Source organism: Alligator sinensis, unplaced genomic scaffold, assembly GCF_000455745.1.
Source record: "Alligator sinensis unplaced genomic scaffold, ASM45574v1 scaffold1274_1, whole genome shotgun sequence".
Taxonomy (NCBI): Eukaryota; Metazoa; Chordata; order Crocodylia; family Alligatoridae; genus Alligator; species Alligator sinensis.
This window is the reverse complement of record NW_005842570.1, coordinates 54,699-72,354: the sequence shown is the minus strand read 5'-3', so window position 1 is coordinate 72,354 and position 17,656 is coordinate 54,699. Positions and strand designations below refer to the sequence as shown.

At 45.2% G+C, this 17,656-nt stretch overlaps 1 protein-coding gene across 1 annotated transcript in view; it reads left to right on the top strand.

Moving 5' to 3' along the window:
- The window catches only part of LOC102377998 (calcium uptake protein 1, mitochondrial-like), a 134,935-nt gene that overhangs the window by 62,611 nt on the left and 54,668 nt on the right, over positions 1-17,656 (top strand). Inside the window, exon 4 of the mRNA XM_025214162.1 lies at positions 2,480-2,642. Within this exon, the coding sequence (XP_025069947.1) occupies positions 2,480-2,642 (163 nt within the window). The remainder of the gene's footprint in view (positions 1-2,479; positions 2,643-17,656) is intronic.

Here is a 17,656-nt window from a genome sequence, read left to right as displayed (position 1 = left end):
CAGGAGGGAGTCCCCGATGACTAGGACCCGGCGTTTCTTCCTCCTGGTGTTCTCTCTCCTCCCAGTCTCTGTCTTGCGTGGAGCGGCATCGTCCCCTGCAGGGCCGACTCCTCTGCCCTCATCCGTCACCGCTGCCAAGGCATCAAACCTGTTCTCCAGCTGAACCTGGGGGGCTTCCACCGCTCTCCGCCTAGCAGCTCTAGATTTGGGCACCATCTTCCACTTCTGCGATGGCTGCGACTCCTGTGGGGGCTGTACCGTGGGCGACCGGGCCTGCAGAGAACAGAAATAGGCATCAATTTTGTCCTCTGCCTCCCTGATCCCCCTCAGCCTACTCACCACAGCCTGGAGCTCACCCACCTGCTCCTCCAGGGCACTAAGGCGTGCACAGGAGGGACAGGCCGGGGGACCACCAGGCCCCACCCCTGCCCAGGGCCCCGCCAAGCCCCCTCCGCAGACAGGGGGGCAAGGGGCCACCGACTCCACCACGAGCTCCGTCTGGGTGGAGGCCTCAGAAGAGCCCGTGGTAGGTGGCAGCCCCCGGGCAGGGCCCCTGGCAGCTGCGCTCCGCGTCTGCATCACCATGACTGCAGAGGTGCGCCCGCTGCCTACTCCCTGGAGGAGCTATAAATTCTATTTATTTCTAAACTAAAGTTTGCTATGGATTTAGAATCAAGAGCAATTTGAAGCAGAGATGTAACTTGCAGTATATTATGTACGTTTTACCAGCTGATGAAAAATAGCAGCGATTATTGAGGCAATTGTGAGCAGAGCTGCAGCTAAAGGGAAAATATTACCAACCTTGCCTGGTGCTCTGTTAGGAAGGTTGAATGTTAAAGGTGTTTTTGGAAGTGATTTGTGATCAGAACAGTGTACACGATATTAATTTAATTTGTCAATTTTTAGATTTGATCTTTGGTATGAATAATGTCTTGGTCAAGTATGTGATCATTTGTCGCTTTCAGAAATCTTTATCCCTTGATATGTGTAGCTTTATTAGACCTCAAAAGAGATTCTGCATGTAAATCATGAAAAGAAAACAGTTGCTTCTTGCCTCACTAGCAAGACTTTGAATTGATTTATTATTGCATATTTGCTCCAACCTTTCTCCAAATGTTAGCAACTTTCAATCCAAGTGCTAGGAAACACTACTTCAATCCGTCACTATTTTGCTGTTTATATTGTGTTTTAGTAATACTTGATCTTAAACTATAGCCCAGTAAGAGTGCAGAAATTAGGCTGAAACTTGAAGTCCTCTTGCTCTAGAGCAGTGAAGGCTAACCTTGCTAGGCATGCAACAGATTAAACCCTGCCACACCCTGAGTGCCAGTCAAATCCCCTTCCTATGTCCAACCTGCTGCTCTGTTTCCTGCTCCCTGCTCTGTGCTGTCTGCGTGATCTACTGCTCTGCTTCCTGCTCCATCTCCTATGTGCTGCTGTGCTGACTACCCCATCCACAATCTGGTGCATGCCACACACAGAAGCTACTTGTCATGTATGCCACAGGCTAGCCATCCCTGTTGTACAGCCTTGTGTTCTGAATTGAGTTCTGTGAGATCTGGGTTTGGTCTGATAGCAATTTTTTTTAATAGAAGTTTAGGAGATGGTGTTTATGGAAATAAGTCTGGAAAAGCAAATGAGTGTTAAACTATAGTGGTGTGGAAAAAAGCTAATGAATGAACAGAGTTCCTACTTTTGAACATAGCGGGATTTGAGTCTAATATTTTTGCATATTGGCCTTTGCTCACTGCTGTGTTAGGCTTTCTACTGACTTTGATCCACCCTAACTGATTCTTTAAGAACACTTATTTTAAACATAGGAAAACTGCTGCTTGTGGGCCTCAAAAATGTCAAATTGTAAAAAGGTTTGAGCCTAGGACATCTGCAAAACATTGTAAACATGGTGCAGAAGGTAGAAATGAGACAAAATGGTGCCTTTGTGAACGAGGGACAGAGTAATAACCTGCAGCCATCTTGCCCAACTGTGACCAAGAAATGAAGCCCTGTTCTCTTCCCTTTCCAGTCTTATCCCTCACAAAACTGAAGCAGAGACCAAATGTTCAAAGCTTTGAGAGTCAGGCTTCCAAAATTATTCATTTAGTTTTAAAAATTCTGATATATTTTTTTAAATAATATATTGGGGGCAGGGGGAAGTATTTATTTCCCTTCTGGTTTCTGAACACATTGCAAAATGTTTCACATTTTTTTTCTTTCCTCTGAAAGCCTGAAGACTAGAATCTTCATTTAAAAATGAAAGTTAATATTCTCAAGTAATCAAGTGACATAAGGAGTGGAGGCTTTTAGGAAAACAAAGTATCGTAAAACCCAGAATAAAATTGAGTTGATGACACTTTGGCATTGTATAGCAGCTGTTTCATTTGGAACCTCTTGTGATGTACAGAATTTTAACAAGACTACTAAATATGGCTGCCAAGAGTACATCAGTCACGGACTGAACTCTCTTTAACTTCTTTTCTAGGTGATGGAATATGAGAATAGGATCCGGGCCTACTCCACTCCAGACAAAATCTTCAGATACTTTGCCACTTTGAAAGTAATAAATGAACATGGAGATTCAGAGGTGTTTATGACGCCACAAGATTTTGTGAGATCCATAACTCCTAATGAAAAACAGCCAGAACGTAAGTAGTACAAGTAGTGTAGTTGTGGTATGTAATGGAGAGTTAGAGTAAATTCTTCTGCTTCTGTTTTTTTAGCCATGTTATGTGTCTCATGGAATGAGATTTGTCATCTAACGGTGGGTGTGGCACCTCCTGGTGGCCACTCTAATCCTATATCTTTTCTTCTCTGGTTAATTGGGGTACCTCCCTGTACTTGCCAGCCATACCTTTTACTATTTAAATTTGGGGGGCTGCCCCAGTCCACCAGAATGATTCCTTTGCTTCTCAGGCTTAGTCCCCAGTCTCTAATGGTCCTTCATTGACTGCAGCGCCTTCCCTAGGCACATTCAATAGCCTTCTTCTGCCCCTTCATCCATTCCCATCCCTTGCGGTTTCAAATGCAATGAGCAAAGCTCCGACATGATTCATTGCAGTGGGGTGACTTTCTACAACCATTCCCAAGGCTTTCCCTCAGTCCCATTGGTTTCAAGTCGCTCTGGCCCTCCTAGGCCCCTGCACAGTTTACTTAGGCTTTGGTACTGCTCCTTAGCTTTGTATAAAGAGCTTCTACTTGCATAGCCTAGGCTAGTCTCAGGTTCCCAGTGCAGCTTCCATCAGCCAGGAGGTCCATCTCCAGCTCTGCCCAAATCAAACTGACCCTACTGCCTCTGGTACAGGGCTTATAGTCCCTGGCTCCTCCTCCTTCTGACCTGAGGTCACCTCAGCAGGCTGCTAGCTGCTTATTATCTGGGACTCTGCAGCTTTCTAACTTTACTGGGATTAGGGCTAGGCAGTTAACAGGGGTTGGTCCTTGTTACACTCATCCGACCATCTTTATTGGTTGACATGCATTCACAGTGCCCAGTGCAAAGGTTTTGATCCCCTCTTTGGATGTTACTGTAATAAAAATTAGATATTATTGCTTACGTCCACCTATATTAATGAATGTGTAACACATGCAAAATAGTAAGGGTAAAGGTTAGAGGTGCACTGATGCATCAATCCATGTTGGATCGGCACCAATAACAGAAAAATTAACAATATCGGCAATTGGCTTTTTTTTGGCTGGTGAAGCCAATTAATGTCACTGATAAATGCCATGTGCATGCATGCAACTGCAGCATGCACACAGTCAGGAATGCAGCCCAGCAGCATGGAGAGCAGTGTTCAGCCAGTAATTCTGTGTGGGGAAAGGGGTATAAGGGGGGGCTCAGATCAAGGCCCCCACAGTGAGGGAGGGACAGGCAGGGGCAGGTGCTGCCCAGCCAGGGTAGGGTGTGGGGTAGCTGCAGGTGGCTCATCTAGAGGGTTGGGAAGGGCAGGGTTGGGGGGCACTGGGAGAGGTGTGGGGGGCCTGTGCCTCCCGGATTTGTGCATGAGGCAAGGGCAGGCTGCAGGCTCAGGGCTCGGGGCTACGTTGGCCTCTTCCCAGCAAGGGGGGTTGTGCTGGGGCTATACTCAGGGCAGGCAGCAGCGATGCTCGGGGTGGAGGGGTGCTACAGAGTGGGCTACAGCTACCCAAAATTCCCAGTAGCCACCCTGTAGCCCCCTCCCCCCCCCCCCAAGAGGCTGGTGTAGCCCCTGGCTCTGAGCCCACAACGTGCAGCCTGCCCTCACCCTGCACACAAATTCGGGGGGGGCACATGCCCCCCCATATGTTCTCTGGGGGTGTACATAACAGCAAGGAGCTCATCCTCCTATGCCCCTGGACAAGCTGTCTCGTGCCTTGATCTGCCTCCCCATGCCCCTTCCCCTTCCTTGCCCCATAGACTACCTGAATGCTGCTCTCCAAGCTGCTGAGCTGTATATTGGCTATCAGATTTGTATCAGCTGATACACCTGGTTAATAATTGGCCATTGGTATCAGCAAAAAAATCTTTATCAGTGCACCACTCATAAAGGTATAATTCACCAGATGGCTGCTAAACTCCATGCCAGAATTTTGGGTTTGTGACTAGTTTACTTATGGCAGTGCAGTACTGCAAGATGATTGTAATTACGCTAAGAAATGACAGCTTTCAGAGCAGTCAATATGCAGTAACTTTTCTGTGTTATTTCTGGCCACCTCTTGTCTGTCCAGGTAGAAATAAAGATCTGGTACACTTCTCAAAATAGAATAAAGGGAAGCTTCTGGCTCTCTGGTCAGTATCTTTTGAAAATTTTAAATAACCGTAGGCAAGTATAAATGTCTTGATGAACAGTCAATTTGTATTAAATTAGTAGTTAAGTGCTGCATGAAGAGTTGGTTGCTACATGTACAGTATGATGTGTAGGCATTTTTGAGAAACTGACATTGGAAAGTACTAAAACTGATTTCTGTCTTATTTTCTTTAAGAAAGTATTAGCATCTCTTTGGTATATGCCCTTGTCCAGCAGATGAAATTGTCTTCCTGCATATATTAAAGTGAATAGCCATTTTAAATGAATTCTCAAGATCTGCCAGAAACCTATAATGGTTTAAAACATTGGGAATGATGCCATTTGAAGTAAAGGCTAAAGCACAATAGGCCTAGTAGCTGCCCCATGTCTGTCAGACTGGTCTATATTTTCATGTTATAAAAAGACAGGGTTCTATTCCGTTGCTAAAATAAGGGTCTTAGATGGTTGCCTTAACATCCTCAGAAGGTGTTCCCTCCCACCTTTACCCAAAAATCATTGACAACTTGTCAGCTTTTTTCCCTCAAAATATGCATGCATGCCTTAAACAATTTACAAGTTACTTTCAAGATTGTCTCTTGCAAGCAGAAAAAACCTAAGTTAGGGAAAGGGTACATTTGCTTGTTTGTGTTTTATGCTGTAACTCAAAAGATTAAATATATTTTGTCAAAATTCACGCTTTCAGATGAGACCACTTTGGCCTCAGTGGATAACATTTCTGAGTCTCACTTGAATGAGGGGATTATGTATAATTGAAACCATTTTACACCTTAAAGTGATAGCAACTCGGCTACATTTGGGAAAACTGCAATATTAAATATATATTTGAGTAAGAATAATGAATCCTGTAGTAAGTATTATAGTAATGTTAAGAACTCATTGTTTAAAATGTCCTGATGAAAGTTATAGGTAGATGAGGTTCTTTGGGTAAATGTGATATATTTTATTAGACCAACTAAATAGTTGGAAAAATTGGTCTTTGCAAGCTTTACAGGCACAAACACCCTTCTTCAGGTATAGGGAGAGTCTGCTGGTGTTTTGTGTTCTCCTGGATGGAATAGAAGCCAATATGCAAAATTGGTCTGTGAGCATGCCAATGCATGGCAGTGAGGATCAGGGGGATGGGAGAAGATAGGTTTGAGACGGGGAGGGGGGAGGAACATTGACCTAGTGATAGACTGTACCTGGTAAAATGCAGAGAGGTTACCTGGAATATCAGATGGCAGGCAGGTTATAATGTGGCATAAATCCAATGTCTATATTTAGTCCATGTCCAAAGAACAATTTTTTTCCAACGGTTTAGTTGGGCTAATAAAGCGTATCGCATTTACCCAAAGAACTTTGTCTACCTGTGTCCTTAGACCAACATGGCTACAACCAACACCCCTGATGAAGTTTACAAAGTTTTAGAGGCAGGAATGAGTTGATTTTTCTCATGGTACATTGTGCTACTGGCCACTAATCTGAAAGTAGTTTAATGTTATAGGAATCAAAATCTTTACATTAAAACATGAGACTTTTAAAATTCTAACATCTTAAATGGATATTGCACATAGAGTTGGTACTTTAAGAAACAAATCGCTACTTGAGACATGAGCTGAAGTTTCACTTTTTTTATTTGACTTATTAACCCTTTTGAAAAGGGAAACACTAATGTTGCTGGCAATCTCTCCATGCATGCTCTGTGCAATATACTTGTCTAGTAGGCCTGTGTGAATAGGGAAGTATTTGATTCTGATTCATCCAACTTGGAAAACTGATTCAATTTGGTGATGTGAATCACTGTCCCCATTTGATTCAGCCAAATCTGAATCAGAGATTCGGATTGGCTGGGGAGAGGCAGGTACAGCCGGGTGGCTGCAGGTCCCCTGCCTCTCTCTGGGCGGGGGGAGCTGCGGGAGAAGCTCCCGTGGCTGCCTGGCCCCAGCCTGGCACTTTAAATAAATAAATAATAAATAAAAGCTCCCCCTGCTCACTGGGAGTAGTAGTGGCTGTGGGGGCTCTGGGGCCCCCCCCATGCAACCCCCACTGCCCTGCCTGGCCCCAGCATCCTGGCAATTAAAAAAAAAAAAAAAAAAAGCCCCGCACTCGCTGGCTGAAGTAGTGGCAATCAGGGCCTCTGAGTGCTCGTGGCAGACCCCCACAGCACAGTGGGGGCCAGTGGGGATCACCCCCCTGGCTGGCACCCTCAAGGCAGCTGCACCATGTTGTGGATGCAGCACAGGTCGGCAGGGCGTCACGTGCTGTCTGGAAGCTGGGGCGGCTCTGTGTGTCAGCTGGAGCCTGGCAGCACTCAGTCCCAGTGGCCCCAGCTCCCAGGCAGTGCATGGCGCCCTGCTGATCTGTGCCATGGGGCAGCTACTGCGCAGGTGCCAGGCAGGGGGGGTGATCCCCACTGCCCCATGCTGCGCGGGGGGACTCTGCCATGAGCCCTCAGTCTCTGATCCTCACTGCTGCAGCCGGTGAGTGTGGGGCTTTATTTTTTTAAATTGCCAGGATGCTGGGGCCAGGCGGGGCAGCCATCAGGGGCAGAGCTGGGCTGGGGGAGGGGAGGGCAGATTGGGGAGTGGGGACTGTGTGGGGGGGGCTCTGCCTCGTGGCCCCAGAGTCCCCACAGCTGCTGCTACTGCCGGTGAGTGCAGTTTTTTAAATTTTTTAAATTTTATTTATTTATTTTTTTATTCCCAGACATCTGGGGCTGGGGGGGGCATCAGAGGTGGGAGGGGGCAATCAGGGAGCAGGGGCTTCATGGTGGTGGGCTCTGCCAGGAGGCCTCACAGCCCCTGCTACATCTGGTGAGTGTGGGGCTTTTTTTTTAAGTGCCGGGAGGATGGTCCAGGCAGGGGATGTGACCAGGCAAGACAGACACTGGGGCTTCTTCTGCAGTTATCCCTGCCCGAGGAGAAGCAGGCACAGCCAGAGGAGCAGCCACCCAGCCGTGCCTGCCTCTCCTTGGCGGATCTGAATCCAAATCTCTCCAAATTGATTCGGACCTTTTAATGGGTCTCCTGGTTTTGATTCAGAGCTTTGGCCGCCAAATCAGGCCAAATCTCCCCTGAATCTAATCAGCAGCCAAAACTTTGCACAGCCCTATTGCCTAGTACAGTCTTTAAAATGGTTTCTGAAAATGTATGCATGTTTTAATTCTCTTATGAAGGCAAAAAGTGTGTAGCTGTTTGATTTTGAGGATCTCTAGCTTCTTGATGTAGCTAATAGCCTTCTGGCTGGAGGGCTGCTGGGAGTAACCTTCAAAACCTGTCATTTGTTACACCTCAACTGGCTGTAAGGATTGCTACTCAGTGACAAAAGGCACCCTGTGGGTGAAGAATACCTCCTGTCAGATGGTAAAATGAAATGGAAATTGAACCTAACTTTGCCTTGAGCAGGAAAAACACAAACATAAGGTCTTGTCTTGTTGGTCTGAAAATGTCCATTATTAACATAACTGTCAAAGACTTTTTGAAGTAAAGATCATATGAGGTAGTCTTTCTTAATAATTATGACAGTTTCTTAGCTTGTAAATGATACCGAAGAATGATTTGAAACGTGTAATGAAACTTGGACGTTTAAAGCATTTACTAACCTAGTAGGATCAAACCAGCTCTAACTTTGTTCTCAAATGTTTTAAAAACTGCTAGTAAAAAGTTAAATAGGGGGTATTGTGAAATCTGAAGTCATTGTTAAGACTTAAAACACTGAAATTGGGTGTTTTGTTTTCATATTTTATATTATTTTTCTGATGAAATGTAATCCAGAGGGAATTTACATAATCTGTGCGTCTAGTACAGTGGCAGGCACCAATAAAAAAAATCCTGTCAATAGTTTAATACATAATTATTTTGTCCCTGAGTGCCTGAACGAGGCTCCAAGAGCAAATGGTAATCAGCATTCAAAAATGGTAAATATGAAAAGCTCAGACACGTGGGGGAAAAAAATCTGTCTCAGGAGTCCTATAGGTTGCATCAAATTAAACACATATACCCTTTCTAGCTGGTGGCTAGCTATTCTTTTTGTTTATACAATAGTGTATACAATACAAAAATAGTGTTCCTGGAAGTCCACTTGCTCATCAGATCTGGCATACTTTTTTATCACTGAAATATGGTAGCATCGATATTTGGACTTGTGTTTGCATACAGTTTTCCTTGGTTTGTTTTTTAGATCTGGTCCTATATTTGGAGGAGGAATCCTGCAAGGTTTATCCAATGGATACTGCTCAAGTGTAATGTAGTGTTACTGCTTATTAGTACCCCATAATATTTATGATAGTACCCCATAATAGGTATCAATTAATCAGTAAGGAAAGGAAGGTAATTTCTTGGTACTTGCTTCAAATGACTTAAGCGTTTGAATTCACAATCCTTGCTGTTTTTCCCACTCTAGTCTTGCTTTATTCCAGCTTTATTTGAAGAGACTGAGCAGTATGGGGTTTCTGCCCCTTTGTTTCTTGGATACAAGAATGCAACACAGGAGATTGAGCCCTTGGGACTCAACAGAAACTGCCAGTTGGAAAATACCAAGCTTTTGTGTCAGTATATGTGTTCCAATGCGATTCTTAAAAATAATCTGAGGTACTGCTCCATACCTGACTTTGATCATATCACTTAGGTATGATTCAGAGTTATTAACTATTATCTTGTCTTATCTCAGAGTTTTCGGGCAGTTGTAACTTTGGGCATAACGACACTGTTGGGGCCGTGCAAGCTCTGGTGCCTGGTCTGTGGGCACCAGAGTTGTGAAGAGAATCTGGTATGTATGTTCTTGGGCAAGCTGGCCCCTTATTTCTCCCTAGTGACCATTGATGGGGTATAGATGACCACAGTCCTTTGCTTTTTTGGTTGCCACTTTATCATAGAAGGAAATCATAGTTAGGCAGGCATGATTTGCTCTTGGTGAATCCATGCTGGCTGTTCCTGATCACCGTGTTTTCCTCTAGGTGCAATGTGCTTTGCTTTATACTAATATAATATATTTAGTTTTACCCCTGAGTTGTTCTCAGTGTAATACAACATAGCATTTGAGCAAATTACACTGGTGTAGGAGTTGACAGCATTTCTCCACTCCTTATAGCTGGCACAAATGCTAGTTAGGCTGGTATAAGCACTTTATCCAAATCCCTATTCTGCTATTAATGTAAATTTGCTTTTTCTTGCACTGTAACAGAGGTATCTTTATAACCATTCTTTAGAGAAAAGATGGAAAATGTGAGAGCAGCTTCCTATCTCTCATCAAGCCCCGTTACTTTGTTTTATTGGTGTTGCCTTTAAAAGGGAAGCTAATTATTGCGGACATTTGGTTAAAAATGGGTTTCTATATAATGATAGTCAGTATTAAAAAGGAAATGTGTCTAGGAACACATTTTAGTAGTTGGAGACTGAGGGCAGAGAATATGTCTTTTTAAACTGTAGATCAAATCCAGGTTGCTAGTGACTTGCGGTTACCTTGGGATGACTCTCTTAAAAGCCTTCTGTAAATTTTTTGTGTAGACAGTTGGAAAAGAGTCCAGTGCAGAGCAACAAAAAAGAGGGGTCTTGGAGATGAGGCATATGGGGAAAGGCTGAAAGAGCTAGGGTTATTTGGTCTGGAGAAGAGAAGAATGAGGGAGGATTTGATAACACTCTTAAAATAGCTGAAGGGTAATTATAGAGAGGATGGAGAAGGGCTTTTCTCTGTAGCCATAAGGGACAGGTCTAGGAGCAACTGCCTCAGGAGAACTTTACATTGGAGATTAGGAGGAACTATTTGACTCTGAGGGTGGTTAAGCGTTGGAACAGGCTATCTGGAGACGTTGTGAAATCTCCACGCTTGGAAACTTTCAAAAGTGGGTTAGTCGTATACTTGGCTGGGATGGTATTTAGATCTGATCCCGCCTTGAGCAGAACGACTTCTTGAGGTCCTTTCCAGACTTATTTTCCTATGATTCCTGTGATTCCTGTGACAGCTCTCAGAAAATGTAGTCTAACTCACAGATTGTGCTGTAAACTTAGAGGAGATGCATATATTCTTTATATAAATAGAGGTTAAATCAATGCTTTGGATGAAAAGCTGAGCTCCACCTTAATCATGGATGTGCCATTGATGCTTTTATAATAAGATATGTTAAATATATGGCTAATGGGTTTTTGCTCAGTTTCAGTAATTAATCCTCTCTCACTTGCATATAAAAGGTATGAGGCATTCTCCACTAGCAACAAAGAATAATATGTAAAGAGCAAATACTCCCAAGATGATGGGGAAAATCTGACAAGTACATAAACTCTGAAGGGAATTTGTGAAGATCATTTCATCGCAGTGGAAAAACTGTTTACATCCCATAGGAAATTATTGTGTTCTAATTGAACTCAAATGCTTTCCTGGCATGGTATAATCACTCTCCTGGAAGCTTGTTTGTCTTCTTAAAAAAAAAAAAAAAAAAAAAAGTGCAAGATGAAACTACAGCCTGTAATTTGTTACTTGTGGTTTTCATGGTAGCATGAAGAACTAAATAATTGCTTCAGATAGTTATCAAAGATGTTAATTAGCTATGAATTTGAATTTACCTGTAGCAGTTGCATGTTGTTCAATATGTAGTAAGCTATTTGAGTTCAGATTTGATTAGTTTTGAACAGAAGTAGCAGCAAGCATTTGTTTTTGTTTGTTTGATTTTTACAGAAATGTTTCAGTTTATTTGAAACATTTTACTGCTGAAGGAGAAAATATATTGAGGCTTGATTCCTAAGTTCACACTGTAGGGCTATGCAAAGCTTTGGTAGCTGATTCGATTCAGAGGAGAGTTGTCCCGATTCGAGGACTGACTCTGAATCGGAATTGAATCAAGAGAACAATTAAAAGCTCTGAATGGATTCAGAAATTATTTGGTCGCTTTGGAGATTTGGCCGTAGACTAAACAGGCAGCTGACAAGTCTGTCTGGCAGGGAGGGCTTGGGGCTGGGGCCTGGACAAGCTGTCTAGCCAGGGTGGGAGAGCGCATTACTCAGGGAGTAGGGTGGGAGGGGTGTGAAATGCAGGCATGGCAGTGCTGGGAGCAGGGGCTCTGCCCTGCTGTTGCTTGCCCAGCTGTGGGGGAGCCAGATGCAGGCGCGGCTCGCTCCAGGTGGATGGGGGCAAGCGACAGCAGGGCATAGCCCCCATTCCCAGAGCTGCTGTGCCCACATCCCATGCTCTCCGCACCGGCTGGTGAGTGGCGCCAGGGCAGAACCCCTGCTCCCAGCACTGATGTGGGTGCGGCAGCACTGGGAGCGGGGGCTATGACTTGCTGCTGCCCGAAGCGAGCTGTGCCTGCACTGTGCCCCCCTCTCATCCCCCTGGGCAAGCAGCAGCAGGGCATAGCCCCCGCAGCTCCCCCTTGTCACAGGCCACCTGGGCACTGTGAATGTATCAGTTTTATCACAGGCCAACTGGGCTGTTTGATTCAGTTTCGGATCGAGGGGGCAAAGTTGGGAGTGAAGTAAAGGCAAATTTATTATAGCTTACACAGACACAGCAGTTAACAGAAAGATAAATGCGATAAGCAGATAATGCAGTATTAAAGAGCTAATAGTAAATAACATAATAACAACAGATAGATCAATCTGTCGCAGGGCAACTGGGCACTGCGAGGGTATTAGCCACTGGGCTGTTCAAAACAACAGATAGACAGACATGGGTTGGCAACTTATCAATAGTCCCTCAATGCCAGGTACGCGTTAAGTGATTCCAGCAAAGTCAGGCGTCCCCGATCGATGCTTTCAGAGGGATTACCAGGGAAGATTCCTTGATCAGGATCCGATCCTCACTCACACCAGGAGTCCGGGGTCCGGGTGCGGAACAGAAATGACTGTTCTTTTCCCTCCTTCCTGCTGGTCACCAGATGCACGTGCTTTTTGTACCTAGTCTTATGCTAATCTGTTGGCTTTAGAGCCACTCATGATGTTGTCCTATAGCTGTTACCCTATAGGATTTAAAGGTGTTAAAAATTATCATAAAAGGTTACTACCCAAACTCGGGTTTATACAATAAGTAAATTATAATGCAGCACCTTTAGGTTTGAAATTGACATTGCTCTGCCTAAGCCCCAACCCCTTTTAGGTTTCATTTGAATATGCTTTCTTGGGATGTGCTTTCCTGGAATGTGTTGGGTGTGCCAGGCAGTTGGATCCAATTTTTTATCGTTAAAGCTGAACCCTGAGCAGAAATCGTTAGGTCAGCTAATCTTGCATCTACAGCTTTGCCTATGGGGCCCAGTCAGTTCCATGAACAGTTAATTTTATCATTTTGGTTAAACTTATGACAGACGAGTTACATTTGCGGTTTACAAACTTACAAGCTTTATATTACCTAATATTACCTGTTTAGGCAAAATACCAAATGCCTCTAAGAAGCACATATTTATTGCTTATTTAATCCCTCTGGTTCTGGCCGTCACACCCCTCCCAGGGCAGAGGCAGGCACAGCCAGAGCAGCCACGGTAGAAGCCCCCATGGCTGCTCTGCCCGGCCCCATCCCCCGCCCAGCCCAGCCTCCCGGCACTTTAAAAATGTTTTTTTTAACAAGCCCCACAGTCACCGGCTCCGGCAGCAATGATTTGGGGCCTCTGAAGGCTCGTGGCAGAATCCCCCTGCACAGTGCAGGGCAGTGGGGGGCAGCGGGGATGGTCCCCCACTTGGCACCTGCGCGGCAGCTGCCCCCTTCCGTGGGTGCAGCACAGCTCAGCAAGGTGCTGCGTGCTGTCTGGGAGCTGGGGTCGCTCCCCCTGTGAACCAGACCCTGGCACCACTCAGCCCCATTGGCCCCAGCTCCCAGACAGCCTGGGTGCCAGGTTGGGTGGGGGGGCAATCCCCGCTGCCCCCCATTGCCCTGCACTGTGTAGGGGGGCTCTGCCATGAGTGCCCAGAGGCCACAGTCGCCACTGCTGCAGCGGGTGAGTGCAGGGCTTTTAAAAAAACTCTTTTTTTTTTAAGTCCCGGGTCTAGGCGGGGGCCGGGCAGAGGGCAGCCATGGGGGCTTCTCCCACCGCTCCCCATGTCTGGGGAGAGGCAGGCACAGCTGAAGAAGCCACAGCAGAACCTGTAGTCACCCAGCTGTGCCTGCCTGTCCCCAGTCGATTCAAATCGCCAAATCTCTCTGAAGCAGTGCCGAATCTTCTGAAGCCAGTCGGAACCGATTTGGGACAGTGATCCGAATCTCCAGATTGAATCACTGTGTTCCAAATTGGCTGAATCTGAATCAAATACTTCCCTATTCACACAGGCCTATCACAATGGTCCTCTTACACCGCTGTGGTAATATTAAGGGGCATTGCATCTATTTTTAAACCTTTTTTTGCTTAGAGTAGTGTAAAAGCATTTTCATTTGAATGAGAACTGGGACTTTGTTCTTAATGTTTTAGCACTGGTGGTGGAATAATGCCAGTATTGGCCTGAAATTACAGATAAATATAGTGGAGTCTGTTTCTGTTTCCAGGATTTCTACTACTTCTGGCAGTACTACATTCTGTTTTGCTTCTACTTATATCTGCTTTGTAAGATCACAGCAGTTGAAGTTGTAGGGAGAGACTCCAAAAACTGTTTAGAATGATCAGAGTAGCATGCCATGTGATAAAGCGTGGAAATTACTTTTCATCTTATGTATGCAAGAGAGCATAACTATAGTAGTACATGTCTTACATGTTGTGGGTATTGTGGGTTCTTGTCATTGGCTTTGTATGTATGCGTATAACAGCGTAAATCCTGGAAAGATGTTGGAGATGGGGCGGGGCCGGAGGTGGGGAGAGAAAATGAGCCCTCCCAAGTTTGAGCCCTGATAACTAAGTGGCAAGGCACTTACCCTCTGTTTATTCTCTCTTAGGGCCTAGAAAGATAACAACATATTTGTACTGTTGTAATTTACACTGACTGTGTATGCTGGTATAAATTTAAACTGGGACCCAGAGCAGACAGACAAGAAGCTCTTCTGAGGTACTTTCTTGTATGTAGTACTATTAAAGTATCTTGCTTTGAGGTAGCAAAGGAGCAGGTTGAAGCCTGTTTGCATTGAGTAAATAGCTAAGTTAAGTTGAGGTGGAAGTGGATAATGACACCTATGCCAGTGTAATGTGCTTTACGTTATACTAGTGTAATGCATTTAGTTTTACCCCAAACCTTGTTCTCAGTGTAATACTACATAGCATTTGAGCAAATTACACTGATGTAGGAGTTGACAGCATTTCTCCACACCTTATAGCTGGTGTAAATGTGTTGTTCAAATCTCTCTTGTGTTATTAATGTAAATTTGCTTTTTCTTGCATTTTAACCGAGGTATCTTTATAATCATTCTTTTGAGAGAAGATGAAAAATAAGAGGTCAGCTTCCTATCACATATCAAATCTCATTATTTTTTAATTGGTATTGCCTTTAAAAGGGGAGTTAATTTAGAATGGACATTTGGTTAAAGATGGGATACTATATAGTCAATATTAAAAATGAAGTGCATTTTTAGGAGCACATTTTAGTAGTAAGGGGGGATTAATTGAGGGGGGAGGATTTTAGTAGGGGTGCACCAATACATTTTGGAGGGTGATACCAATAGCCAATTTTTAAAGGAGGCGTATCGGCCAATACTGATCTAATTTCCAATACAGCTGCATCCAACTGGTAAGTCTGTTGTAGTGGAAGGGGAGGGGGGAGGGAAGGGGTATGGGGAGGCAGATAAATGCCCCCTGCAGTGGGAGTAGGGCTGGGGCTGCAGCTGTGGACTGGGGCCAAGGTGGAGCTGGGCTCTTCCTGGTGGGGGCTAGGCTGGGCTGTGCTCAGGACAGCCAGTGGTGCTGCTGAGAGAGGGTCTATGGGGCGGGGGGCTGCAGCCACCCCAGATGCTGCTGCTGCTTCTGCTCACCCCAAGTTCAACCTTGGCCCCAGCCCGCAGTTGCAGCCCGCCCCCCCCTCCTCTCCATGTCCTCCTGGGGTGCGTGCAGTGGCAGGATCTGCCCCCCTGGACAACAACAGCTTGGCAGCACCTACCCCAGCCACACTCCCTCCCTCACTGCGGAGGGGCATTGATCTGCCCCGCCACGCCTCTTCCCTCCACACTCACTGTTCACTACAACAGACTTACCAGCTGTACACAGCTCTGCAAGCTGCCAGGCTGTGGTTCTTGCCACCTATGTGCTGCACGATGGCTGCACGCATGCAGAGGCATTTATCAGCCAAATTATTGGCCACATCAGGCCAATTTTCGATACAGTTAATTTTCTTTATATCTGTGCCAATCTGATATCAGACCAATGTATCGGTGCACCTCCAAATTTTAGTCTTCTAAATCTAGGTCAACTCCAGGTTGGTAGTGACCTACAGTTCCCTTGGAATGACTCTTAAAACCTTTTTCTTAAAACCCATTGTTTAAAGTAAATAGTTTGTGCTTCATATGGACTTCGTACCTTCCTTGGAAGTCACAGAAAAGAAGCCAGGTGTGCAGGGGTCAGGGAGCTCAGGGGGTCAGCTGCAGGGTTGTAGTACTTCAGTTTGGCAAGGTGCATATTCATGTTCTTTGCATTCTGTTAGTAAACGGAAGCTTTAGGTTTTCAGTATTTTATGCAAAGCACATTTTCTTGGTGCTGATAGTACATATGCTTCTGTGGAACCATTAGCGACTACAGAGTAACCAGAGATGCAGATTCTTTTATATTTATATTTTCTTCAGAATTTCATATGCTGCTCTCAGACTTCACGTATCATGTAGGGAAGGTTACTCATGTTCTGGTAAGTAACTATCCAAACCATGTTATCTAAGGGCAGGGCCATCGAACTTCTAAGTGGCCAGGGGCTACACCAGCAGGATTGCACCAATAGGGGCCCCAGGCTCACTAGGCTGCACACCATGCATATGCATGAGAGGGTACTCTCCCACCCCTCTGCACTAAATGTGGGTATTTCCCCACCCCACTGCAACTTGTGGGTGGGTGCTCTACCTCCCCCACAGCTCCCTAAGGGCCTGGGTCAGGGAGTAGGGAGGCAGGGGGAACCCCAAGGCTCTGGCTGCTACTGCTGCTGGAGCAAGGGATAGCAGCAACGAGATGGGAGCCTGAGGGCCATGTGTGGCCCATGGGCTTCCAATTGGATATCCATATCCTAGGGTGGGGATAAATGTATGTTTTAGTTGCTATAAAAGTTAGGGGAGGGAATCACTGTCCAGAGCAGACAACAGCTCTTGGATCCAATTCATATGTCCACATGATCCTGTATGGGGGGTGGAGGATCCATGTTAGTTTCCCCAACTTTGATTCTGAATTGAAGTAGGTTTAAAATGGAAGTCATTTTGCTACATGTGTATCACTGTAGAACAGGGGTGTCCAACCTTTTTGAATGTGGGACCAGACCATGAACTTTTCATCACCCAGGGGGCCAGCGAGCCATATTCAAAGACCTTATGGGAAGTGACATCACATCAGGAAGTGATGTCACATGAACTTTGACACGCCTCCTTCGTGAACAGTCCCAATCAGCTCCTCTGTGCAGGAGCTGGAGAAATGGGCAAGCAATCAACAAAAGTGATTTCCCGTGCTAAAATCTGTTAGAGGGCTGTAGCTTCTCACTGGTTTCAGCTCCAGCCAAAATTTTTCCACCACTATCATGAGAATTGGCAACTCTGAGTATCTGAATCAAAAGAGATGGTGGCATTAAAAAGTAGGAATGTCCCTAATGAAAAAGACAGGAGAAAATGAAAAAGAAAGGAGAAAGAACTGAAAATGCCTGAGTATGTTGTCCCTGGGCCCACCCAAGGTACTTTTCTGAAATTCAATAGGAATTAGTGTATCATTAAAAAAAAAACCCAACAAAAATAATCTAGGCTATTTATACGTAGAGTGACCATATATCCTGGACTGGCTGAGACAGTCCCAGATTTTATAGGCTGGCTCCCAGGCC